Source organism: Phalacrocorax carbo, unplaced genomic scaffold (assembly GCF_963921805.1).
Source record: "Phalacrocorax carbo unplaced genomic scaffold, bPhaCar2.1 SCAFFOLD_32, whole genome shotgun sequence".
In the NCBI taxonomy this organism is placed as follows: domain Eukaryota; kingdom Metazoa; phylum Chordata; class Aves; order Suliformes; family Phalacrocoracidae; genus Phalacrocorax; species Phalacrocorax carbo.
In genome coordinates, this window is record NW_026990280.1 from 2781488 (window position 1) to 2807423 (window position 25936).

Here is a 25936-nt window from a genome sequence, read left to right on the forward strand (position 1 = left end):
CTTGAGTACTAGTGCTCAGACTAAGGCTTTCTAATAAGGGATTCATCACAAAAATAAAGCCGGTTTTCAGCTGGAGGCAAAAGCAACCCCAGGAGATTTGAAGCTTGACCTGTCTGCATCGGCTGAAAAAGCCATTAGGATCTTCTCTCACCTGCTTATCCCATTGAGCCCCATTCCCAACTCTACATCACAAGAGGTCAGGAAAGGAAGGCTCTTTGCACAGCAGGTTGGTGGCACAACGTAGACAAGAAGTCCATAACTCAACATTAAACTCCTTAAGAACCTTCATGAATTTCAGAGGCACAGCCTGTTAAAAAAGGACAAGCAATGTAACTTTTCCGAAAAGTAACACTGGGTTCATGGGGCGTCCTACATCTTGAACACCAACGCGAACACAGTTACCATCTTGGGGGTATTTGCTAGCTTCAAGCAAACCCCAAGCTCGTGAGGTTTTTTCCTCTCCGCTTTGGAGTAGAGGCCAGGCAGCATTTTTTGCTTTAAAGCTACGGTATCTGTCGTGATGGCTTTTGACACGCTGCCTTTCACTGAGATGAGGTATGTGTTTCTACTGAAACGGTAACAGCTGAGCAACACGAGTTTCTGGTGTAAGTCAGTCTTGTTAGGAGAGTTTGCCAAACCAAACTGTATCAGTTTAAAACAAGATTTCTTCTCTTGTTTTTCTCTGTTGAAAGAGTTGTCGAGGCATGTAGGACATTGCTAATAGTCAAGTCACTGAGCAAGTCCTCTCTCCACCAGAGTTCTGTTTACTGGCACCACCTAAAGGGAGGAGAAAAAAAACCCAAACAAACAAAAAATAAAGAACAAAAGAAAACAAGCCAGAAAGGTGAGCAAACCACAAGGGAGAAACATCGGCAAGTTCCCGACGAACAATAAAAAGTCTAACAGTGTTGAAAGAATAAGTATGTCAACGTACGCACCTCATCTCCTCTCAGGTTCCACAGCTGTATCCGTGGCAGACCTGTTGCAGCGTCATAATTTGTGACCTGGAAACATGGACAACCACTTGTGTGCAGCAGTTCTGGTCTGAGCCGTGGAGGATGCAAGGCTGGCATCATTCGCTGCGTATCAGATACGCAGCACTTCAGCTTATGTGTAGGCTAGAGCTACTGGCCACCAGGCAGCTGGGACACCCTGCTGGCAAGTTTTTGTAGGATTTTCAAATCCCTTGCCTCCTGAGTGACCTCCGTCCACCCCTGCCAGCCGGCTACACTCACGGCACAAGTCTAGACCATCCTCTTTCAGTATCCCATTACTGTATGGCACTGTGCTGTCTTCAGGTAGCTTCAGACCAGGAGGTTTTTCACTTAGTACTGAGCTCACTCAGCAGACGTGTCTTAGCTTGCGCATAGCCTCAGTGCGTCTCGACGCTGGCCTGGTGCACAAGGCAGCACTGTGTGCTGCAGTGAGTCCTCCGCACTTGTCCCACCTTCAGATGCGTGTGTGCTGCATGCAGAGTCCCCCACAACCAGAGGCGGCTTTTCCAGTGACCCTGCGTGGTTTTCCAGAGGAGTCCGATCAGCTCCCTGGGACTCATGGCACACACGGTTCTTCACCCGACAGTCTTTTGTGCCTCCCCGAACACGGCCGGATAAATGGCGCGTGCTAAACAGCTGGAATCGGTCGTGCTCTGCTCCTGTTCCTCTGCCTGCGGGGATGCCAGTGCTGCAGCATCACGCTTCGCAGCGACGTTCTCACCGGCTGCTGTAGCTTCCGCCACAAGCATCTCATCGGAGGAAGCAACGCTCGCCACCTCCACGGGGGTCTCAGCTCAGCTGGCAGCGGCCCGGCAGATCTGAGTGGACACACCACCCGCAGCACCAGGCAGCACTTCCTCACCTGCTGCCAAAATGACCTTGGAAACGATCTGCAGTTGCTGCCTGCTCAATTTTGCCAACTTCCTCCTTGTCCCAAGTCACTCCTGCCATCTCCTCTCTTTCAAATTCCTCTCCTTTTGGCTCTGTGTCGTCCTCCTGACTGACACACAGCTACAGTACCGGCAGTTGACTCAGACATCTCTGGTGTGCGCTGATGGGCAGAACTTGCTGCTGTTCTGTGCCGTGGTGTATGTTACTGCACCTGTAGAGGAAGCGTATTCACTAATTTGAAATAGCACCAAAAGATCTGTGCAATTAATTTCTTGCAATTAGTTAACTTCTTGCTTTACCCATTTCATTCATCAGAATGATGGTCATCCTCACTGGAGACAGAGAGCAGTTGCCAGAAATTCTCTCTCAGGCCAACATGGCAAGACCCTTCCTGGAGGTCAGAGGCAGCTGGCTGTAGGGAGAGCCAAGCCTTACCATCTGCCTTCGTCCGGACCAAGAGGAGGTAATTTTTCAGGGGAGAATATAACGCACAACTCACCATCGCTTTCATTACACAAGGCTGATCGTTTTTCCCTCTTGCTTCACAGCCACAAGACCAAAGCCATTCTGGACAGTAACAAAACCAGCTAGTGCAGGAAATGTGCATCCAAGAGCAACTTTCAGCAATCGTGTGTTGTCCAAACTTAGAAAGGTATGGGTAGGAAAGGAGCAGAAACCCAGTTGCTCACAGTATGAGAGGTAAGCAGCCTTTCATCAAGGTTTAATCTTGAGCTACATGCTTGGAGAGGGAGAGAATCATCGATTTGAATTCTGTTAGTGTTCTGGAGGGAAGGTGCACCTGACTAAAGCTTTGTTTGGCTCTTTCGCACATACAGTGTATAACATTTAAGAATCAACACCGCATAAGTAATATTTGGAGAGAGATTTTTCTGCGATGATAATACTTTTTATGCAAATGCATATATTTACATGATGGTAAATGTGTTTATGGCATTCAAGATGGCTGAAACTAAAACTCTGATTACCATCAAGCTATTGGTGTACAGAACTTGACAGACTTGACTGGGGAATCAAATAGTAATCTTTTCCCACTTGCTGCCCAGTTTCTGCTTCATTTCTGCTTCTTTTAGTTAAAAACAGGCAGAATTATAAAGAGCAGAAAAGAGGCCAGTAGTTGTCAGATGATTTTCCTACAGGTGGTATGGCCAAATAAACCTGAATTCTGTTACATTTGCACTTGAGGGGAATGAAGGTCAGTTACCTTTGCCTTTGAACTCTGCTCCTAGAGTTACAGAACCACCAGCCATGACCCATCCTGTCCCTGACGCAGAGTTGTGCGATGCATTTGTTGGGACACCCCTTACCAAATGTGCACAAAAATGTTCCAGTTATAGAACTACAGAATGAATGTTTCAAAAAGCAGTTGCTTCTCGTGTATATGTAAGAGAGAGTGTGCGTGTGCGCGCACCCGTGTGTGTGTGTTTGCGAAGTGTTCAATTTGCATTGAGGTTTGTATCTGTTAAAGAAAAGGCCAGCTTAGGGACACAACTAAGTGGAGAACCTGAAGTGGTCCCAGCACTGGAATGTAGATGAATTTTCTGCTCAATTTTGCCAACTTCCTCCTTGTCCCAAGTCACTCCTGCCATCTCCTCTCTTTCAAATTCCTCTCCTTTTTGTCGTCCTCCTCCTGACACAGAGCTGCAGTACTGGCGGTTGACTCAGACATCTCTTCTTCCCTCAACTGCCCCAAAGAGGCAGACTCCAAGTTACCCAGTAGCCTGTGGGCGTGCGAGCTGCCTGGCTGAGGGCAACTGGGGAGAGCTGGGGACTGCATGGGAAAGCGGTGGATAAACCCCAGCTGCCTCGGAAATGTAAGGGGGGGTGACTCTCTTTTTGCCATCGGATCCCCTGGAGACTTGTTATGTTTCCCTTCCAGTCCCCTGAGGCCTGGAGGCCTCCTCATAGCCGCTAGTCCCCTCCGAACCCCTCGGTTGCCTCAGTTGCCCCTGGGGTTGCCTCAGCCTGACGCAGTTGCCCCCTCAGAACCTCTCAGCGCCCCAGTGCCCCTTTTGATGTGCTCCAGAGGCCTCAGCTTGCCCCCCGATCCCCGCAGCACCCCTCCGTTCGCCTCCTTGCTCCCTCCCTTTGAGCCTCAGGAACCCTCCCTTGGCCCTGCTTGGGCGCAAAAGCCCACCGTGGGCCTTCTCTGGGGCCAGTGGTGGGCTCTCGGGCACAGTCCAACCTCAGGGACTCCTCCCTTTGCCTCTGTAGCTGTGTGAGGATTGCTCCAGCCCACGCAGCACCCCTCGGGGGGCCTTCCTTGCAACCCCAGGCCCCTCTTCTGCAGGACCTCTAGCAGCCATGAAACCCCACGAGACTGGGGCCTGGCCCCCTCCACTCTACAGTATCCCCTCAGCACTCCTCCAGAGGGGTTTGTCAGGGCCCAGGGCCTCCCATGGCTCAGCTGGGCCCGAGGACCCCTTTCTTTCTGAGGCAGTCATGGCGACCAAGGCACTCTCTTTGTCCTCTAGCCCCTCTAGGACCCCTGCGGTCGCCCTCCAGCCCCCTTAGCACCTTCGTACTGTGCTTGCAAACCCGCCAGACTCCATCACGGCGTGGGGAAGTGGCGAAGCAGCAACAGCAGGTGCTTGCTGGGGCCTCGCTGCGATGCCCACAGACCCACGGGGAGGCTGGAGCCGACCACCCTTCCCGTGCCCTACCCTCGCTGCGTGACAGATACACACATGAGGGAGAGCAGGGGTTTGGCGTTTGTTGCTCTGGCTTTATTCAAAGAGAGGCATTTCCCTGAGACAGGCTGCACCTCTTCTGCCTGGCTTTTAGCAGCACCAGCAGCACAGCGCTCGCTGGGTGCGTCACACTCTTTCCTGCACCCTGGGAGAGCTCAGGCTGAGGACGGTCTGAGCTGCCAGGGAACGGATGGAGAGGTCGCTGTCTTCCTGCAGGGACTGAAGGGCTGTGACAGAAAGAGAGGCGAGATGAAGGGCTGTCTCTGCAGAGGCTTCCAGGCATCCCCTGCACACCGTGGCAGCCCCACCTGCCGCTTTCCCTGGCCAGGAGAAAGCGGCTGCTGCTGCTGGTGCACAGGAATGCCCCAAATGCCCCGACACATTCCCCTGGCCCTGAAGCGCTTCCCTGGAGCAGGGCCAGCCATGGCAGCACCCTGCCCAGGCTCTGTCCCCTGCCCCTCCAGCCCCGGCCAACACAGCACTGCCCCTACTCACCGCTGCACATCTCGGCCAGCTTCTCCTTGCTTTGGTCCCTCAGGGGCCGCGCGGCAAGCCCTAGGCACAGAGCTCTGTCAGTCCCCCCTGCTCCCCAGCACGCTCCCAGCAGCGCAGCCCCCCGCCCTGCCGGCTGGGCCGCACGCCCTCCTCCCCCTCATCAGGGCTGAGCCCGGGGAAGAGCAGCAGCTCAGCGGGGTTGGACTGAGCGAGGCGGCCACCAAGGCCACCTGCGTGGGCAGGGCTGGGAGAGGGAGGCCAAGGCCCTGCGTGGGGCAGCTGGGGCTCGGGCAGCCGCAGGGCTGCTCCTTGGTGCCAGTGCAGCGGCGGGGACTGGGGCCAGGCTGCCCAAAGAGGGGCTGCGGGGGCTGTGGCTCACCGATGAACCTCACGGCTGCCTCGCGCAAGGGGGCCTGAGCATCCTTCAGGTAGGGCAGGCTCTGATGACAGTATCCTTCGGCCCTGCTCCTGTTCTGCTCCAGCTGGAGAGAGCAGAAGGGTATGGGCATGCCACAGTCCCTCCCCGGTGGGCTGGAGCACTCCCTCCTGCCAGCATCTCCCCGTTCCCCTTCCCCCCACCCCAGCCAATTCCCATCTCCCAGCCAGGGGCCCTGTGGGGCTGAGGAGCAGAGAGAGACACAGGCAGAGGTGTCCCAGGGGTGCTGCGACCCTCCACCCTCCTGCGGGGTGTGGGGAGGGGAGAGGGGCGTGGAGAAGAGCCCTTGGGCGCTCTCTTCTTGCGCACAGGGAAGGGAAGGCGGCTGCGGCTCACGGCTGTGGGCTCTGGGCTGCAGCAGGGCAGGTGAGGCACATGTGCAGAGCCCACAGCCCAGACACGGCGGGCAGCCCTCGTCCAGCCTGGGCCCTGGGGCCTGCAGCTTGTCCTCACCAAACACTCTCCAATCCTCCATGTCTGCTCTGTCTGCACCAGGTGTCTGAGCTGTTTCCACTTGAGGAGCTCTGCTCCAGCAAGGAGGGCTTCCCTGGAGGCCTGCAGAACAGCAGAAGCTGGGAGATGGCACCACGGCCTGGGGAAGGAGAGCTGGCGTCCCCCTCCCCGTGGCTTTGCTCCTGGGGTGGTCCTGGCCTTGGGAAGGCAGGACATGCCCTGTCCCAAACATGTGGGGGTCTCTTGGGCACAGCCCTGAGGGGCAGGGATTGAAGCTCAAAGCCCTGGCCTTCCACACCTGCAGGGGCAGCAGGGAAGCCCGTAGGGACGCACATGTTCACGCCTCGGGCCACGGGCTGCTGCTGAGCCCTGCTGGAGCAGGCAAGGCAGGTGTTGGAAATGTCCATGGCAGCTTCTGTGCCCGTGCTTGCGCTGGGTCTGCAGGGACCCTCGCTATGGGCTGTGCTGGAGGAGGGCTGAGCAGTGGGAGTGTGGGTGGGAGGGGATCCCACCTCCCCTTCCAGCTCTGCAGCAAGAGGCACTGGGGGGTGAGGAAGGCAGTGGTGGGCCCAGTGCAGGGACGGATGGGAGCTCTGCCCTGTCTGCAGTGCCTCGGGCAGCTGGACCCCAAGGTGACACACACTGCCAGAGTCTGACTGCCAGCAGCTCTTGCCCCTGAACGCAAGGGGTCAGCACGGCCTTCCCTGTGTCACTGGCCAGCTTTGAAATCTCTACCTTGGCCACGGTGTCCGCCTCATCGTGCAAGCGAAAGAAGAGCGGGAGCAGGCATCTTTGCACTTCCTCCTTCATCCTCCGCTTGCCATTCCCCACCACAGTCTCCACGGCGACTCTGAAGAGGCTGATGGAGAGCTCTCTCGTCTCACCGGACTCCTGTTAGGGAGAAGGAGAGGGGGACTTGAGAAAGAGCCACTCCCGGCTCCCTGTGAGCATTAGCCCAAGGGCACGAGCATGGCAGGTGTGATGGCAGCTTGGCGGCACCAAGCTGTCAGGGGGAGCCGTGCCCGGCTGCAATGCCCAGAAGCCATCCCACGAGAGCCCAGGGGAGCGAGGAGGGCAGAAGGGGCTGCCCGCGGGGCTGCCCGCAGGTCTGGGCTGAAGGACAGCTGTCATTGCCCAGTGCCCCTCTGCGGGGCTCAGTCTCCCACATCAGCCTTACATCGTCAAAGAGGGGTGGGAGCTTCTCCACCAGCTCCAGAGCGAAGGTGCTGGCCTGCCTCCTCTTCAGGTGAGGCACCACGTTTCTGAAGACCAGCAGGGCCGCCTTCTTGATTTCCGTGCTGTCATCATCGAGCACCTTCATGACGTGTGGCAGGAGGACCTGCATTTTTCTCGCCTGTATGAAAGACAGAGTTTCCTTTTTGTGAAATGGTCAAAGAGCACCCTGGCAAAAACGCTCTGGTCACTGAGCAGCAGATGGCTCGGTAGCCCTGTGTGCCTGGAGAGCTCCCCAGGCAGCCACCAGGCCCCACCACGGCAGGGTGGGCATCTGGAGCGCTCACCCACCCCCTGACTCCCAGCCAAGGCCGAGCCACGGCCCTACCCAGCGCCCCAGCCCCCCGGCTGCCAGCACGGCTCCCCTTGACGACGCCCTGCTCACCATGTCAGGTCTCTGTGACAGCACAGTGAGGCCTCCGAGAAACAGGGAGATTGTCACCAGGCTTGGGTGCCTCCGATAGGTCTCGTTGTGGGACGGGTCACCAAAATCTTCTGAGGGGAACTCGCCGGAGGCCATCAGCTGAAGGAAACACAGCAGTGAGATACTGGCAGAGCCTGCGAGGCTCGCTGGAGGGGATCAAGGTCTTTCCTGGTAACTCACAAGCGAGGGGAAGATGCAGGTGGGCTCGCTGCTGGAGCTGAGAAGATTGCGCCACCACTGGTACCGGTGCAATCTGAGGAGTCCCGTTAAGATGTTCTCCAAAGCCTGGGGGACGCGAAGCACCATCTCCCACAGGGCCATGCCCGTGCTGCCAAGCGAGAGCGCTGGGTGAGCAGGGCTGCCGCAGCCTCAGCAGCGTGGCCTGGGAGGGTCCCGCAGGAGGCAGAGCCTGCCCCTTGCTTGGGATGCCCCGGGCAGCAGGAGAGGGCTGAGGGGGTGCTCCCCGCGGGGCTGGGAGGAGCGTGGTGGCAGGGCTCGGGGCTGCCTGGGCCAGCTTTGGCTGCTGCAGGCCTGGCGGAGCCAGCAGGGCTGGAAAGCGTGCTGGGATGGAGGGCCCTGCTCCTCGGGGGTGTCCCTGCAGCATTCCTTGGGTCTGGCAGCCAGAGGGGCTCCGCGTCCCTCTCCCCTCAGGGAACAAGCCCTCCTGGCTGTTGGGGCCAGTACCTGTGTCCTGGTGGAGAGAACTTCACCAGGCTGATGGCCACTCGCGCGGGGTACCGGTCGGTCAGCAGGAGAAGCAGTGACAGCACGCTCCGCTGCTCTGACTCCCGGTTGATGCCTTCCAGGTTTTCATGGAGGCACCTCATGAGCTTTGGCACCTGGAGGGGACACAGGGGAGGATGGTGCTGCCAGTGGAGCGCAGCCATTTCCTCAGCTGCCCTTCCCATCCCTCCCTGCTGGCTTAAGGTGGCTTTGGGTGCTCGAGCCACCTACACCTGGGCTTGGGAGGGAGGGAGGAGCAAGGCCTGACAGGGCTGAAGGGTAGGGCAATGCAGCCACAGGCCACTTACATCTGCCAGCCAGAAGTCAGGGTTTCTCATGAAAACATTCAGCATGTTTCTTGCTTCCCCCTTGTCAAAGATGCTGGAGTCTCTCGTCTCCTCGATGGCCACAAGGACGATGTCTGTCCTCTCTGAAGGTTGGAGGTATTTTGCAAAGGCCTGTGGGAGGAAGGAAGGGAGGGAAGCCGTGTCACACCGAGTGCCCTGGGGGTGCTGCTTCGCGGGGCAGTGCGAGCAGCCCTGGCCAGAGATGCCCGGCAGTGCTGGCGGCAGCGCCTGCAGGAGAGCTGGCAGCAGGGGTTGCAGTCACTGCGCGGGGGAGGATGAGAGGAGGGGTCCCCAGGGTGAGGGAGGAAGGCTGGACTCATGGGCACAGTGTGCTGTCCCTACACAGAAGCGGGGCTTGCTGGTGGCCAGGAGGGCTGGAGCTGCTGCTGGGACACTGGAGAGCAGCCCTCGCATCGTCCCTGCGCCGGGACAGCAGGAACCCTCTCAGCAGGGAGGGTGAGGCCGCACCAGCCCCACTGATTCTGGATGCCTTTGCTCACACAAGTCCCCTGCTGATGCCACGGGCAAGAGTCCCAGCAAGGGGGGAGCTCATTACCATGGCAGTGTCTTCAGTGGTGTCCAAAGAAAGCAGGGAGGTTTCCGCAAGGTGCCAATGGAGCTGTTGTGCTTCATCCTTGAGCATTGCCCTGCCTAAAGAGCGGGGAAAACAGGAAAGGGTCAATAAGACACAGTAGCTTTGCCAGCAAGCTTAACCAAAGGGCCCCGAGATCTGCTTGCGAGATGGCAGGACACAAGCAGTCAGGGAGGTTTGTGGAGGGCATCAGGAATAGCTTCTTGCTGCAAGCACTGGAGGGACCATCCGGGGTGATGCACAGATGGATCTGCTCTTCACTAACTGGGAAGACATGGCAGCGGTAGCTTTGGCTGTGGGCTCCACAAAAGAGCGCGGTTCAAGGTTCTGAAAGGAGGGTGGAAGGAGAGCAGCAGAGCGCAGACCCTGCACTTCAGGAGAGCATTCATCTTCTGCAGCAAAATGACAGCTGGGGTGCCATGGGAAGCAGCTGTGAGGGGCCAAGGATGTCATGGAGAGAAGCAGACCCATCAGGAGCCGTGTGTGTGCGAACAGATGAAGCCACCACAACTTCTCTTACGTTTTTGATTCTTGATGAACACTCTGAGGTGATCTAGCGCCTGGTAAACTATATAGTCTGGCTCTTCATCAGAATATAAGAAAAGGAGGAGACGTCCCATCAGCTGTGCCAGGATTGGGATCTGGATGTCTCCATAGCCGTCAGGGGCGTGCATGTCTCTTCCAAAGTGGCTCCAGTCCTGGGCGAGGGAGGCAGAACAGCAGAAGGGTAGAGGGCAGGCAGCAGGCGCCAAAGCCCTGAACCCAAGAGTGTGTCCAGGGCTGGATCCCTGGTGCGTCAGGGCTTTGCAGGGCCGTGCCGGCCGTGGCTCCCAGAGCAGCTGTGTGGGCAGCGGCCCCGCGCGGGGAGAGCTGCAGGCTGCTCTGGTGCACAGGGAGGGGGACACGGCCTGGCTGGAGGGTGCCTGGCTCCCTACCTCCCGTGCGTCATGGTCAGCCAGCAAACGGCTCAGCACCCTAATCCTCCCCAGGGCTCTCTCCCGCACAACTTCTCTCTCAGACCTGGTGTAGTTGAGCAGCACCTGGGAAGAGAGAAGCTGCTGGTGTGCCCTGGGAGCAGACACCTGCTCCGGCAGAAGCAGCACTGCTGACCTCCGGGGCAGGACTCTGCCCTCGCGCAGTCCATTCGAGGCTTCCTGTGATGTCGAGCAAAGCCTGCAGTGGGGTTCCTGCCCTAGGAGTCTCGCAGGCTTGCAGGCTTGGGACAAACGCCGCTGGCCAAATTGAGGCCAGGCAGGAGGGCAAATGCCACCCTCTGCCGCCACTGTGCTCCGGAAGAGCCTGGTGGGCAGCCCCAGGTCACCCCAGGGAGGTGGGCAGCCTCCCTGCAGCGTGCTGTCTCTGCATGGCACTGGGGTGGGGGCTATGCGCTCAAGAGTGGACAGTCCCTTCCCCCCAGGCTGAGGAACAGCCCCTGTGAAGCCCCGTCTTTGCACATGCCAGACCTGAAAGATGTTCTGCAGCTCCCCGCTGACTCTGTCGGCAGCAAAGCTGAGCACCACCCTCTCTAGCATGTTGTCCATGGCTTCCAGGGTCTGCAAGGAGGACAAAGAGCTGTGGCAGTGTTTCCTGCTGTCCCTCTCACCCCCAGGAATTTGACCTGAACTCCCGGAGCCAAGGGAGGCCTCCCGTGCTGCGTTGTGTTTCTCCGGGAGAGACCCTGGGGCAGAGAGTCTGCAGCAGGCCCACGGGTAGGGGATGAAGGGATGAGGGTGGGAAAGCAAAGCTGAGACCCTTCATTGCCTTGGATCTCTGGTCATATCGCAGCACAGGGTGGCCTGGGGGCAGCGCAGAGGGCCCGGGGGCTCCTGTAGCTCACCCAGCACTTACCTTGATGTAGAGAAAAGCATCCAACGGACTGCTCATATCGTCTTTTCGAGGAAGCAAGAAGACACTCAAAAAGCAGGCTTCTAGGAGGCTTTGCTCTTTGCCCTCCAGCACCGTCTGCACTGAGCTGCAGGGAGAGAGCAGGGCCTGTCAGAGGCTGGTGCTGGGAGCGGTGCCTCGAGGACTCGTGCAGGTAGAGTTGGACCTCTGGGGCAGGGGTCCCCAAGAGGCATGGGCAGGTACCTCAACTCAGCGATGGCATTCATGGCTTTCCTCCACACTCTTGTTTGCGGTGGGTCCCTGGGCTCCTCTTGTAGCAGGACCTGCAGAGCAGAAGCAGGATGGCACCCGGCAGCTGCCAGCACCCAGCACCACCAGACCCTCTCCCTGCCCAAGTGCTCTTCTCACAGGGAGCCATTGCTGGGAAGACTTGCCCCCTTCCCAAGAGCCGCCGGGTGTCCCCTCACCTTGATATTCTCTGCCAGCTCGTAGCACTCGCAGAAGACATCCAGGCCCCTTGACAAGCCATGGCACCTGGCCACTGTGCACAGGGTGCAGATGCTGTCAAGAAACTCTGTCTTCTGTCCCTCGTCCTGGCAGCCAAGGAAAGAGAGGGACAGACAGGGAACGTGAGAGGGGGGCACGGGGCCAGCGGGACTGGAGTACTGGTGGTGCAGTGCCGCGTGGGCGACCTGGGAGAAGCCGCTCTGCCCAGCCAGCACACCGCCGGCAGCCCGGCAGCAGAGCCCCTGTCAGCAGACGCTGGCACAGCCACGTTCAAACTGGTGACGGTTACCTTTTCTGTGCTGCTGACAAAGGCCTGGATGAAGTCCACGGTTTCCTTTTCGTCTTGGTACACAGGTAACCACGAGGCATCTAGTAGAGGAGGAGAGCAGGGAGGCGTGTAGGGAGGCTTGTAGGGAGGCTCCGGTGGCAGGGTAGAGCAGGGGAGGGAGGTCTGCCCTCCGTCCAGCCCCGTGCCTGCTCCCCTGGCGCGTTCTTCCCATGCACGGCAGGGCTGGAGCGTGCCCGGCAGGCGGGCTGCCATGCTGGAGCACAGCACAGCTGGGCAAAGCCCCCAGTGCAACGGGCTGCGGAACTTGCTTGCAGATGGGCGGGAAAGGTCCCCGTCCCACAGCGCTGCTGCCTCCTGCCAGCCCAGCTGCCCCTCGCTGCCCGTGCCCCGGAGCAGGAGCTGGGTCCCCTCTGCTCTCTCCCTCCTTGGGGGAGGCTGTGCCGGGGCCAGCTCCCAGCCCTGAGCATGCCCTGCATTCAGGCCACCGCCCATGGGACCCCCGCTGCCAGCGTGCCGGGGAAACGTGAGCCTGGCGTCGAGCAGGGTGCGCTGGCTGGCCCCAGCCCTGCCCAGACCAACAGGACCCCCCACTCACCAATCTGCAGTGGCTGCACCGTGCACACCTCGTAGGGTTCTGGTGGAGAGCTGCTCTCCTGGGGAGCCCTGTCCTCCTGCCAGGCCACCCTGGGGCGGCTGGGGGGTCTCTCCGCCATGCTGCGGGATGGAGGAAAGGGCTAGGAGTGGGGAAGGGGGAGGCTTTGGCAAAACGCCTTGGTGCCGCGGGGCTGCCAGCGGCAGCAGGGGAAGATGTGGGCTGCGCTCGGGGGCTCCTCGCCGTCTCCGTGCTCCTGCCCTGTCCCGTCGCTGTCCTGCTGGACACTGCGGGCTGGGGGCCGCAGCTGCACTTACCACATGCGGCACAGTGGGGTGTCACAAAGGGAGGTGTCAAAGGGCCCCACTGTGACCCGCCGCCCGGGCAGGGAGGGGCAGGGCGTCCCCTGGGGAGGCACTTGGGGATACCAGTCCCTGGTATCCCCATGAGTCCCTTGGAGCCCCCGGGGATGCCAGGGAGTGTCCCCCATTGTCCTTGGTGTCCCTGGTGATGCCAGGAAGTGTCCCCCAGTTTCCCTTGGAATCCCCAGGGGTGCCAGGCAGTGTTCCCCAGTGTCCCTTGGAGTCCCCAGGGGTGCCAGGCAGTGGTTGCTGTTCCGTGGTGGTGCCTGATGCCCCCCAGTGTCCCCAGAGATGGCGAGCAGTGCCTGGTGCCAGCAGACGTGCCCTGCAGGTGGCCCTGTGGGTCCCCTGGGTGCACTGTGGGGCAAGCCAGTGTCCCAGGAGCTGTCTCAAGGTCCCCAGGGTGCTGTATAGCAGTGGGTGCCCCGGGAGGTGTCCCCAAGGCCCCCAGGGTGCTGTATAGCGCCGGGTGCCCCGGGAGGTGTCCCCAAGGTCCCTGGGGTCCTGTATAGCGCCGGGTGCCCCGGGAGGTGTCGCCAGGGTCCCCAGGGTGCTGTGTAGCAGTGGGTGTCCTGGGAGGTGTCCCCAGGGTGCTGTGTAGCAGTGGGTGCCCCGGGAGGTGTCCCCAAGGTCCCCAGGGTGCTGTATAGCAGTGGGTGCCCCGGGAGGTGTCCCCAAGGTCCCCAGGGTGCTGTGTAGCAGTGGGTGCCCCGGGAGGTGTCCCCAAGGTCCCTGGGGTCCTGTATAGCGCTGGGTGCCCCGGGAGGTGTCCCCAGGGCCCCCAGGGTGCTGTGTAGCAGTGGGTGTCCCGGGAGGTGTCCCCAGGGCCCCCAGGGTGCTGTGTAGCAGTGGGTGTCCCGGGAGGTGTCCCCAGGGCCCCCAGGGTGCTGTATAGCAGTGGGTGCCCCGGGAGGTGTCCCCAAGGCCCCCAGGGTGCTGTATAGCGCCGGGTGCCCCGGGAGGTGTCCCCAAGGTCCCTGGGGTCCTGTATAGCGCCGGGTGCCCCGGGAGGTGTCGCCAGGGCCCCCAGGGTGCTGTGTAGCAGTGGGTGTCCCGGGAGGTGTCCCCAGGGCCCCCAGGGTGCTGTGTAGCAGTGGGTGTCCCGGGAGGTGTCCCCAGGGCCCCCAGGGTGCTGTGTAGCAGTGGGTGTCCCGGGAGGTGTCCCCAGGGCCCCCAGGGTGCTGTGTAGCAGTGGGTGCCCCGGGAGGTGTCCCCAAGGTCCCCAGGGTGCTGTATAGCAGTGGGTGCCCCGGGAGGTGTCCCCAAAGTCCCCAGGGTCCTGTATAGCGCTGGGTGCCCCAGGAGGTGTCGCCAGGGTAGCCTGGGCACTGTAGAGCACGGGGTGCCATGGCGGTGTCCCATGGCCCCCCTGACCCCCTGGCTGCTGCAGGAGCGGCGCTCGCCCTGCGCGACCCCTCCTCGCCCCGCAGGCGCCCTGGGGCCCACATGGGGGGGTGCTGCTGCTGGATGCGGCCCTGACCGGGGAGCTGGACGTGGTGCAGCAGGCGGTGGCCGAGGTGGGATGGGGACGGGGTCAGGGACGAGGGCTGGGGTGGTGAGGGCTGGGGGACCAGACAGGGTGTCAGGGACGAGGAGTGGGTGATGAGGGCTGTGGGACAGTGGGGACAAGGAGGTGGGGGTTGGGGGACAGGGAGAGCAATGTGCCTGGCGCTCAGGGGTGGCAGCGGGGTTGGCAGAGGGTGGCAGTGTTGGGTCAGGTGCGCATGTCCCCAGCTGAACGACCCCAGCCAGCCCAATGACCAGGACATCACGGCGCTGCACAACGCCATCTGCGGCGCCAACTACGGCATCGTTGACTTCCTCATCGCCAGTGGGGCCAATGTCAACTCCCCCGACAGCCACGGCTGGTGGGATGGGGACGGGGACCCACTGACACGGGGATGGGGGAACGGGGAACCCCACAGCTATGGCTGGTGGGATGGGGACCCACGGACATGGGGTGGGGGTATGGGGGACCCCCAGCCACAGCTGGTGGGGCCTGGTGACCCCATAGACCTGGAGATTTGGGGACACCTGGGACCGCCAGACCCCCACAGCCAGAGGGAATGGGGACAGGCACTCCAAGGACCGCCACAGCCATGGGGAACAGGGACAGGGACCCCAATAACCCCCCAGAGCGATGGGGGACGGGGACAGAGTGGGACAGGGACAGAGGGGGACAGTCATGCCAGTAACCCCCCAGTAACCCTGCATGGGCAGGGACAGGGATGGAGCCCCCCATTATCCCCAAGAGCCCGGTGTGGCTGGGGACAAGGACCCCAATAATCCTTGTGGGGTTATTGAGGGGATTATCCCTGATTGGGGACCCCAAAAGTCCCCTGACAGCCCTTGGGGATTGGGGAGGGACAGGGGATCCCGATCCCCCAATAACTGAGAGAGAGGGGTGGGCATGGGGGGGGGGGTCCCTCATCCCCAGGACGTTGGAGGGGGTCCCAGGGGAGCTCATCCTCTCCCCCCCTCACCTGCCCCCCAAATTTCCCCCATCCTGCTGATGCCAGGACGCCGCTGCACTGCGCGGCCTCGTGCAGCGACACGGGAGTGTGCGTGGCCCTGGTGCGCCACGGCGCTGCCATCTTCGCCACCACCACCAGCGACGGCAGCCTGGCTGTGGAGAAGTGCGACCCGTACCGGGAGGGCTACGCCGACTGCTACAACTACCTCACTGGTACTGGGGCACTGGGGGTATATGGATACAGGGCGGGGATATGGGGACTTGGAGGGGGGACTGGGCAGGTAGGGCTACTGAGGGGATATGGGTACTGGGAGGGGGTAGTGGGGTGGTATGGGTACTGGGAGGAGGGATATAGGTAGTGGTAGGGGTACTGGGCAGGCTACAGGTACCGGGAGAAGGGATATAGGTACTGGGAGGTGCACTGGGTGGAGGGGATATAGGTACTGGGAGGGGGTACTGGGCAAGTATGTGTACTGGGAGGGGGTGCTGGAATGGGGAGTTGGAGATATACAAGTACTGGGAGGGGGTACTGGGGTGGTATGGGTACAGGAAGGATGTCATGGTTTTAGCTGGGATAGAGTTAATTTTCTTCACTCTAGCTGGTATAGTGCTGTGCTTTGAAATTAGCATGGAAAAAAACCCTGTTGAGACAACACACAGATGTTTAGGCTGTTGCTGGGCAGCGCTTATACTAGTCAAGGACATGTCCAGCCTCCCATGCTCTGCTGGGAGCACAAGAAGCTGGGAGGGGAGGGGGCACAGCTAAGGGAGCGGATTCAAACTGACCAAAGGGATATTCCATATCATGTAACGTCATGCCCAGGATGCTACCTGGGAGGGGCTGGCTGGGGGAGGGAGGGGGCAATCGCGGCTCGGGGACGGGCAGCGTCGGTCGGCGGGTGGTGAGCGGTTGTATCGTTCGTGTTTCTGTGGTTTTTTCCTTTTTTTTTCCCTTTCCCTTCCTTTTCCCTTTTATTATATTAACATTATTGTCATTATTATAATAATCATTGTTACTATTATTATCATTTTATTGTAATCATTAAACTGTGCTTATCTCAACCCACAAGTTCTTTTGCTCGTCCGATTCTCTTCCCCATCCCACAGGGGTGGGGGGGGTGAGCGAGCGGCTGTGGGGTGTTCAGTTGCCAGCTGAGGCTGAACCACGACAAGCAGGCAAAGCTGGCCAAACCAGGGCCCAGCGCTCCTCCCAGCCCCACGAGGAACACCACCTCAGCCCTCTCCTGCTTGCCCCCAAGCGAGGGGGGCGGGCAGCGCCAGGGCTGCCCAGGACTGGCTGGACTAGCCTGGGCACAGTGCCATGGCTGCGGCAGCCCTGCTGACGAAATGCTCTGTGCTTGGCAGCGCTGCCCTGTCCATGTGGGGGCTGATGCTCTTCCAGAACAAGACACCGGCTGCCACATTGCTCCCACAACGGGCTGCCTGGTCCCGGTGCCCTTTCCCTGAGCTGCCAGTGGGAAGCAGGAGCCCCACGGGCTCTGCCCGTCTCTCACTGCCATCTTTGTTTCAGGTGCAAGACTGCACCAATGCTGAACGGCCGCGTTTCTCCTCCATGCAACTCCTCCAGGAGCACCTGAGGGGTCCAAACCCGGGGCGTCACTGGCTGGTGCTCAAGGGTCTCATCACCCTCTCAGAAAGACCCGATACAGTGAGCAAGGCATCAGGTTGAGCCACGTTGGCCAACACGGTGGCTTGGCCTTGGCTGGCAGTCAGGAGACGACTGCTCTCCCGCATACCACGACTGTCTCCAGCCAGGACTGCTGCCGCCGTGATTGCTGCACCAGAAGCTGGAGGGGAGGCTGGTGCTCGGCAGCCAGAACATGTTTGCCAGGGTGGTCTCTGAACGCTTCACAAAGAGGAAATTCTGTGCTTCATCCAGGCAGGAAAAATCCAGGTCCTGCTGCCAGATGTTGTGGAGACCCTGCAGGATGCCAACAAAGACATCAAGAGGATGGCCCTGCTTCCAAAACATGCTGCATTATATGAAGAGGAAGAGGGCCAGCTGCACCGCTCTCCAGTTCTCAGAGAAGCTCCTGCTGCTCTTTGATGATGTAAGGCTGCTGCGGGAGCCTGAGCTCTGCAGGTGGATGCTGGCCCATGATAGCTGCCCTTCAGCCCAGCCCTATGTTGGCATGACTTTCTCCCCTCCTTGAGTGATCCCTCAGGGCTGTGTCCTGGGCTCTGCAGCCCATCACGGCTTCCCCCTGGCAGGCTGATGCCTCTGGGCAACTTGCAACCCCTGTGCTGGAGCCCAGCCCGGCCCCTGTGCAAAGCATCTGCAGGCCAAGAGCTGCTCTCCAAGCCCTGAGAGCTCCCCCAGCTGCGTGGCCATGCAGCAGTGCGCAGGATCCGACCGCAGAGCAGCTCCCCTCCAATCGGCCGCGCCAACGCCTTTGCTCATCGTGTCCTGCCCTCCTGTCCTCCTCCCTACCAGGAGTGCAGCCAGCTGCGAGAGACCTCCATCTGCCTCTTCAAAGACCTGATGGAGGCTGTGGTGTGGTGTGACAGAAGGAGGATGAAGACCAAAGTGCGGAGGGGGCTGCTCCCGCTCTTCTTCCACATGAGTGACCAGAGCCCGAGCGTGGCCAAGGTGCAGATTTCAAAGCTGGCTGGTGATATGGGGAAAGGTGTGACGACACCACCGGGGTGCTCTGGGTGTGCTGGGTCAGGGCTGCTGGCAGCTGGCACGGGCCTTTCCCAGAGCTGCCCTACCTGGTCAGCAGGTCTCAGCAGCAGCAGCCCGTGGCCACCGAGGCCTGAACGCACCCTAAGGGCTGCCCAGATTTCCCTGCAGCTGTTGGAAACCAGGGCTTTGAGCCCCTGCCCCCCAGGGCTGTGCCCAAGGGTACCCGAGATGTTTAGGCCAGCACATGTCCCAGCTCCCTAAGGGCAGGATCACTCCAGGGCTCAGAGCTCTGCCCACCTGGAACCGGGGCAGCTCCAGCTGAGGAGCCAAGTGTCCCTCTGGGGGATGCCCATGGGAGGTGCTGCTGGCTCTGCCCTGCCCCAGGGCCTCTGGGACTGGGGCCCTCACCGCCTACAGCGTGAGCCCACAGCTCTTGCGAATCTGTTCTGCTGGCTGGCAGGATGAGATACCTGAGGTGGTGGCTGGGAACGGCTGGCAGCCCGGCCAAGAGCAAGGGGATGCCAGGTCTCCTTTCCCAGGCCGTGGTTCCACCTCCCATCCTCTGCTGCTCTCTAGGAAAGCCCTCGCTGTTGTGGCAAAGATCCTGGAATGGGAAGAGCTCAGGCACGTGATCTGCCCACATCAGACTCAGAGGATCACAGAGTGCTTGGTAAGGACAACCCCCAAGCTCCAGGGCCCTCCCTGCCCTCGAGCACAGAGGCCGCAAGGGCTCTTCTCTGGGCCACTCTCCCCTCCCCACCTGCCAGGGTGCTGAAGGAGTCCCCAGCCCATGTGGGCTCTGGCAGAGGGCCAAAGGGGTCTATGGACCCCCGGACCACCCTCTGCCTGTGGCTCTCTCTGCTCCTCAGCCCCACAGGGCTCTGGCTGGGAGATGGGAACAGCGTGGGGGGGAAGGGGATCACTGGCTGGAGGGAGTGCTCCAGCCCACCGGGGAGGGTCCCTGCCAGCCCCATGCCCTTGTACTCTCTCCAGCTGGAGCAGGACAGGAGCAGGGCCGAAGGATACTGTCATCAGAGCCTGCCCTACCTGAAGGATGCTCAGGCCCCCTTGCGCGAGGCAGCCGTGAGGTTCATCGGTGAGCCACAGCCCCCGCAGCCCCTCTTTGGGCAGCCTGGCCCCAGTCCCCGCCGCTGCACTGGCACCAAGGAGCAGCCCTGCGGCTGCCCGAGCCCCAGCTGCCCCACGCAGGGCCGTGGCCTCCCTCTCCCAGCCCTGCCCACGCAGGTGGCCTTGGTGGCCGCCTCGCTCAGTCCAACCCCGCTGAGCTGCTGCTCTTCCCCGGGCTCAGCCCTGATGAGGGGGAGGAGGGCGCGTGGCCCAGCCGGCAGGGCGGGGGGCTGCGCTGCTGGGAGCGTGCTGGGGAGCAGGGGGGACTGACAGAGCTCTGTGCCTAGGGCTTGCCGCGCGGCCCCTGAGGGACCAAAGCAAGGAGAAGCTGGCCGAGATGTGCAGCGGTGAGTAGGGGCAGTGCTGTGTTGGCCGGGGCTGGAGGGGCAGGGGACAGAGCCTGGGCAGGGTGCTGCCATGGCTGGCCCTGCTCCAGGGAAGCGCTTCAGGGCCAGGGGAATGTGTCGGGGCATTTGGGGCATTCCTGTGCACCAGCAGCAGCAGCCGCTTTCTCCTGGCCAGGGAAAGCGGCAGGTGGGGCTGCCACGGTGTGCAGGGGATGCCTGGAAGCCTCTGCAGAGACAGCCCTTCATCTCGCCTCTCTTTCTGTCACAGCCCTTCAGTCCCTGCAGGAAGACAGCGACCTCTCCATCCGTTCCCTGGCAGCTCAGACCGTCCTCAGCCTGAGCTCTCCCAGGGTGCAGCCAAGAGCGTGACGCACCCTGCGAGCGCTGTGCTGCTGGTGCTGCTAAAAGCCAGGCAGAAGAGGTGCAGCCTGTCTCAGGGAAATGCCTCTCTTTGAATAAAGCCGGAGCAACAAACGCCAAACCCCTGGTCTCCTTCACACGTGTAGCACCAGGAGCGTGCTGAGCAAACAGCATCCTTGCTGGCTGCTCCGGCTGCCTGCAGGTCACTCCCCCTCAGCACACCCTGGCTCCAGGCTTGTGTTACAAGTGTACTTCTCAGGGGGGCTCTCCCCCGGAGAAGCCATGTTTGTTCCCCCTGGGCAAGTCTTTTCTTTAGAGAGCCAGAAGGCAAAGGGGAAACGGCGGCCGTGAAGGCACCGGGATTGCCTGGAGAGCTTCCTGACACTCCCGCTTTCCAGCGGCTCGTGGCAGCGCAGCACCCGCTGACCCAGGGTGTCCTTGAACCCAACTCCCAGCTGCTCAGCGGGGACGGAGGGGAGCGGGACCGACAGCTCTCGTCCCCTGGGAACCAGGAAACTCCAGGGGCTGCCCAGCCTGAGGACTCTGGCAAACCTGACCATCACCACGTCTGCAGCTCTGCTCGTGGCTCCCGAAGCGCCTGCAAGGGCAGCCCAGCCTTTGCACCCAAAACCCAGCAGACATCAGCAAGGCGCTAACGCGATTTCTGCACTCGGGGGACTGACATGCGAGCCAGGGTAGCGGCTTTCCTAGCTTTCTTCTTCTGAGGTGCTGGTGATGCTGGGCCCGGCCTTGAGCCTGGCAAAGCGCATGGATCCAGGCAATCTCTTGGGGAAGGAAGGGGTGGGCGATTTCACTTTGCTATTAATACCTCGAAGCGAGTGGATTTGACCCAGCCACAGCTTCTCAGCCACCCGCGGACAAGAAGCACACCATGAGCGTGCACGTGGCCTGCTCAGCCCCACTCGGGCGCAACATGGCGATTGTTAGCAATTCTGCCGCCTGGGGTTTGTTTTGGCGTCTCGGCAGTCTCTCAGCCTTCCAGGCTCTTTTGCTGGCGGGCTAGCAGGAAAAGCGGCGGCGTGCGGGGTGTGCCGCAGCCTTGTTGTCAGCCTGCCCTTGTCAGCTTCGGCCAACGGCTCGTCTGTTATTAGCAGAGGGCAGGACAACGAATCTTGGTGGAAGCAGCACATCCCTCAATTCACAGTGAGGGTTTTGCTGTTCAAAATGAGGCTTTGAGCTTTAAAACAGGGGTTTGGACCCTGGAAGTGAGGTTTGTGTCCTAACTGTAGGGCTTTGAGCATTAAAAGAGGGGTTTGGACAATCAAAGGGAGGCTTTGGAACTGAAAAATGAGGGTTTGTGCCTAAAAAGGAGGGTTTTGGATCCTAAAAGTGAGGGTTTGGGAGCTCAAAATGAGGCTTTGTGTCTTTAAAACCCAGGTTTGGACCCCTAAAGTGAGGTTTTGGGTGTTAAAAATGAGGCTTTGAATGTTAGAAGAGGGCTTTGAATCTGAAAATTGAGGGTTTTGCTGTCCAAAATGAGGCTTTGAGATTTAAAACACGAGGTTGGACCCTAAAAGTGAGGGTTTGGCTGTTCAAACTGTAAGGCTTTGATGTTGAAAGTGAGGTTTTAGGTGCTTTAAAATGAGTCTTTGGGACCTAAAAATGAGGCTTTGATAAAAAAAAAGAGGTTTGGACCTTAACAGTGAAGGTTTGGGACTTAAAAATGAGGCTTTGTGTCTTTAAAAGTGATGTTTGGACCCTGAAAGTGAAGGTTGGGATCTCTAAAACTGAGGCTTTGAGCCTAAAAAAGACAGGTTTAGAGCCTAAAAATGAGGGTTTGGGATATGAAAATGAGGCTTTGATTGTAGAAGACAGGTTTGAAGCCTACGAGTGTCCCTTAGGGACAGGCAACTGATGCTTTGAGTGTTAAAAGAGGGCCTTGGGCCATAAATGTGAGGGTTTGGGCCCCCAAAACTGAGGCTTTGAGCCTAAAAAGAGACAGGTTTAGAGCCTGAAAGTCAGGGTTTGGGACCTAAAAATGAGGCTTTAATCCCTAAGAGAGGGGTTTGGAACTTATAACTGAGGCTTTGAGAGTGAAAAGAGGGGTTTGGACCCTGAAAGTGAGGCTTTGGCTGTTCAAAATGAGGCTTTGAGGTTTAAAACAGGGGTTTGGACCCTGAAAGTGAGGCTTTGGCTGTTCAAAATGAGGCTTTGAGGTTTAAAACAGGGGTTTGGACCCTGGAAGTGAGGTTTGCGTCCTAACTATAAGGGTTTGAGCATTAAAAGAGGGGTTTTGGACAAGAAAAGGGAGTCTTTGGAACTTAAAAATGAGGGTTTATCCCTGAAAAGGAGGGACTTGGACCCTAAAAGTGAGGGTTTGGGGCAAAAAATGAGGCTTTGACGTTTAAAACAGGGGTTTGGACCCTGAAAGTGAGGGTTCAGGACCTCAAAATGAGGCACTGAGCATTAAAAGAGGGGTTTTGACCCTGAAAGTGAGGGTTTGAGATATAAAAATAAAGGCACTGAGCCTTAAAAGAGAAGTCATCAGATCCACACCGTCCAGTAAGCCCGGTTATCCCTTTCCTCCACCTGGCTGGAGGCGGGGCCCCTCTACTCCTGATCATGGCAGTCACAACTCACTTCCTGTAAATGTGAAGCAGGAGTCCCTCTGTTACGCTCAGAAATAAATCAGCACTTCTCCTCCTCTGTCTGGGGACCTGCTCACCGGAAACTGGAGCAGCAGCTCTCCTGGAAGAGCCTCCCTGAGAGACTCTTCGTCCTCGCAGCTCACGCACTCGTGCCTCTAGGGCCGAGGTAGGCTTGCCTTCCCACCTCATCGTGTCCTCTCCGTGGTCACGCAGGTAGAACCATAGGGTGGCCCGTGGTGTGTATCCCCTCCTTTGAGCCAGAGGACGCCTGTTCCTAACAGCTGCGACACCGCTCTGTCGCGGTGGGGAGCAGGGCATATCTTCCTTGAGTTGCTGGACCTCTTGGGATAGTTTCTCCACAGCAGAGACGAGCGAGGACGAGAGATTTGTCTCGTAACCCCGGAGTCTATCAATCACCTCCGCCACTGTTGGTGCCTCGTCATCTTTCCAGGCCGTCACTGCCAATGAGGCTGCATACGAGGATGGTGCGCTCCGTACAAACTTCTGCCCCATGGGTGGTGTGCACTGGGCTTCATCTGGATCTTTGGGTGACCGTTGATCGTCCAGGTCACCATAAATCACCTCAAGCAGAGGTGATTGAGATACTGGATGCCTTTCTCCATGCTTGTCCATTTTCCTGGGCGATATGTAACATCTTCTTTAAAGGGATACCTTTCCTTCACTCCGGCCAGGAGTCGCCTCCAGAGGCTGAGGGCTTGTGGTTTTTCCCAATTGCTTTGTCAATGCCCCCTTCCCCAGAAAGGGCACCCAGTTGTTTGGCTTCTTTTCCCTCTAGTTCCAGGCTACTGGCCCCGTTATCCCATCGGAGCATCGGAGCAGCCAGGTGACAATGGGCTCACCTGAACGACGGCTGAAATCTTTTCGCAAATCTCGCCGCTCGCTCAAGGACAGGGATCGGGTGGTCTCTATTTCATTTATTACTTCTCCCTCCTCTCCCCGCGATGGCCCTGGTTCTTCATCATCCCGTTCTAAACGAGTTGACGTCCGCTTCCAATATTTTGTCTTGTGTATGGGGGCAACTGATACTGGTACGGGTTGATTCTCTGAGCCAGCTCCAGTACTTGTCGTGGGGCTCTGAGTGGCTGCAGTGCCTGTCTCTTGGCCTTTCAATCCAGAGACCTTCTCTCCCCCCTGGGGGCACTGAATACTGTTGGGCAGGGCTCGGCATGCGTGGGCCAGACCCCAGCATGTTGCAGTTATCTGTGTCTCTCTGGAGTTCCCAGCGTAACAACGTACTTTCTCCAAATATTCTACTAGTTTTTTACGATTCTGCACTTGTTTGGGGGTGAAACTCCAAAACACTGGGGGTGCCCACTGCCCTAGGGATTTGCCCATGCTACCCCACATGCCCTGCCACTCGTAACTATCAAGCCTCGGGGCAGATTTCTGGGTGATATTCTGAAGTTGCTGAGTCAAAACCTAAACAACATGCCCAAAAACTAACAATAAGTGCACCTTAACCACCCAAGGATGTTCAAGGTACAAAAAGGTTGTTGTAATAAAGGCGGAGACATCCTAGAACAAAGCTGCAAATATACTATTTGTATTTCCTCCATATAAAGTCTCTCAGAGGAGGAGGTATAATTGCTAATTGCCTCAACAAGGTGGTATCCAAAGTACAGTAACGGTTTCAGCAAAACCCCCAAATACCAGATAAAGCTGAAAACGCGTGTTTGCATAACAAATCTTGTAGGCAAAACATTACTAATCACAGCAGAACACAGCAGACTCAACAAACCAACACCGATCTTAAACACCAACTGCAAAAATGAGAACATGGTGCTGTGACCAGCAGCTGTTGTTATCTCCAACCCTTGAGCCCCATGTTGGGCGCCAAAAAGACTGTCGTGGTGTAGCTGGCAGCTCAGCCCCACACAGTCACTCGCCCCCTCCCCCACCGGTAGATGGGGGAGGGAATCAGAAGGGTAACGCTCGTGGGTTGGGATAAGAACAGTTTAATAATGAAAATTAAAAGAAACAGCAACAGGAATGCAATGTAAAGGAGAACAACGAGAGGCGCAAAACCCTGGTGGGGGGAAGGGAATGAACCGCCGAAACAAACTGCACGCGCCGCAGCCACTCACTGCCCGCCGACACAGCACCGCCCCTTCCCATGCCACAGTTGCCCCCATTAATATATTGGTTGTGGTGTCACGTGGGATGGAATGAACATCCATTGGCCAGTCGGGGTCAGCGGCCCCGCCCCTCCCAGCCTCCCGCTGACATGGCAGAGCGCAGGAAGGTGGAAAGGTCCCCAACCACCACAGGCACTACAGTGCAGAGGATTAACCCCTTCTCAGCCAAAACCAGCACAACCCATTAACAACATACGTGGTTTCATAATTGATTAGAACCCCCTGAATAGCCTTAGCTTGGCTAAAAACTGCTTTGATGATTCTAATGACACACAGGTATTGGAACAGCATTGCTGGAATCTGAGGAACATGCACACCCAACGTGTCATCAGACAGATGTTTCTCCTGACGATTTAATTGCCAACAGGTCCCTACGCCAGGTACCACGACGGCTTTTACGTGAACTGTTTGTGAAAAAGGTCTATTTGTAAAAAGCTAAAAGGGAAGAAAATATTCATTGACATCTCCTTATGCAAGGCTAAATTGAATAAGGCTATGTTTACTTTTCAAATATGTTATCTGTTGTAATGGAAGCTTACAAGTCTTTAGTGACCATCTGACAAGTTCGGGTCACACTTTTGTTGAACATGATTGCCCCCCTTTTGATTTTGGTGATAACGCTGAAGTACTTTAAATACAGGTACTCTGAGTTACCAGTCATTAATATCAGTGTTTAATGGGATGTGTGCATGTGTCTGTGTGTTGATTTCTGTTAGGGCTGGTGGCATTTACAGGAATATGCAAGTAATTTTACTCTGTGGGGGCTTTTGTTCCTATATCTACTGAAGTTTCCTGTTACCTTTGTGTCAATGCTTTTCCACCTCTAGGCTGTGAACAACCTCAGAAATGGGACTGGCTACACAAAAAGGCTCTGTAAGGAGGTTCGGCAGCAACAGCAGCCGCCGCCGCCACCACCGCTCCTGACTGTTACGCCTCCTGCTGCTCCAGCGATGGCCGCTGAACTTCCCAAATCTCCTCTCTGTCCATCGGCAGTGTGTTGGAAGAGAAGGTAAGATTTATTTCTACATAGGCCGTGATTCTTTTCTTTCAGTAGAGCTTATTTTCCAGCCGTTTGCATTTATTGACAAGGGCTGTTGGGTTCCTCTGCTAAGACAAGCAGCGTTACCAAGTCTTCTGGGCCCCCAGGGACAATCAGTACCCACAACTAGTACGTAACTAGAACTTTAGAATTGCTTTTCAAAAATTATCTTCAGATAAACTGAATAGGATTTTTTGGTTTTTCCCCTCCCCACTCCAAAAGGTCATCCATGAGAGCCAGTACAATTCGCTCAGCAGGTGACAGACCAGGCTGGGAACTGTAAGT

General features: G+C 58.3%; 1 protein-coding gene and 1 long non-coding RNA gene across 5 annotated transcripts; one reads left to right on the forward strand and one right to left on the reverse strand.

The window, feature by feature from the left end:
• Nucleotides 1-4669: 4669 nt before the first annotated feature.
• On the reverse strand, nt 4670-5559 carry LOC135310956 (uncharacterized). The gene is made up of 3 exons (XR_010370881.1): nt 5469-5559; nt 5090-5149; nt 4670-4821 (listed from the first exon to the last, which is right to left on the reverse strand). It is a non-coding gene; the product is annotated as an uncharacterized LOC135310956 (long non-coding RNA).
• Nucleotides 5560-16795: 11236 nt separating this feature from the next.
• On the forward strand, nt 16796-25643 carry LOC135310954 (maestro heat-like repeat family member 5). Of its 4 annotated transcripts, XR_010370880.1 has the most exons (8): nt 16797-17034; nt 17266-17437; nt 17821-17977; nt 18582-18682; nt 19006-19108; nt 19428-19487; nt 22908-23049; nt 25440-25643. XR_010370880.1 is itself a non-coding variant. In XM_064440089.1 (7 exons), the coding sequence occupies exons 2-7, from the start codon at nt 17294-17296 to the stop codon at nt 25487-25489; spliced, it is 615 nt and encodes a 204-aa protein (XP_064296159.1). In that variant the 5' UTR covers nt 16796-17034; nt 17266-17293; the 3' UTR covers nt 25490-25635. The 4 variants fall into 4 exon arrangements, 3 of the variants coding, with proteins under 3 accessions (XP_064296159.1, XP_064296158.1, XP_064296157.1); XM_064440089.1 differs by lacking the exon at nt 22908-23049 and having other exon boundaries at nt 16796-17034; nt 25440-25635; XM_064440088.1 differs by lacking the exons at nt 22908-23049; nt 25440-25643 and adding an exon at nt 19756-20746 and having other exon boundaries at nt 16796-17034; nt 17824-17977.
• The last annotated feature ends 293 nt before the right edge of the window (nt 25644-25936 follow it).

Coding starts and splice junctions, on each gene's coding strand:
- LOC135310954 (XM_064440087.1), top strand. CDS start 17,294: ATGTTGTGGAGACCCTGCAGGATGCCAACAAAGACATCAAGAGGATGG. Junction 17,438..17,820: donor TCCTGCTGCTCTTTGATGAT/GTAAGGCTGCTG, acceptor CCTCCCTACCAG/GAGTGCAGCCAGCTGCGAGA. Junction 19,488..19,755: donor GCTGGCCGAGATGTGCAGCG/GTGAGTAGGGGC, acceptor TTTCTGTCACAG/CCCTTCAGTCCCTGCAGGAA.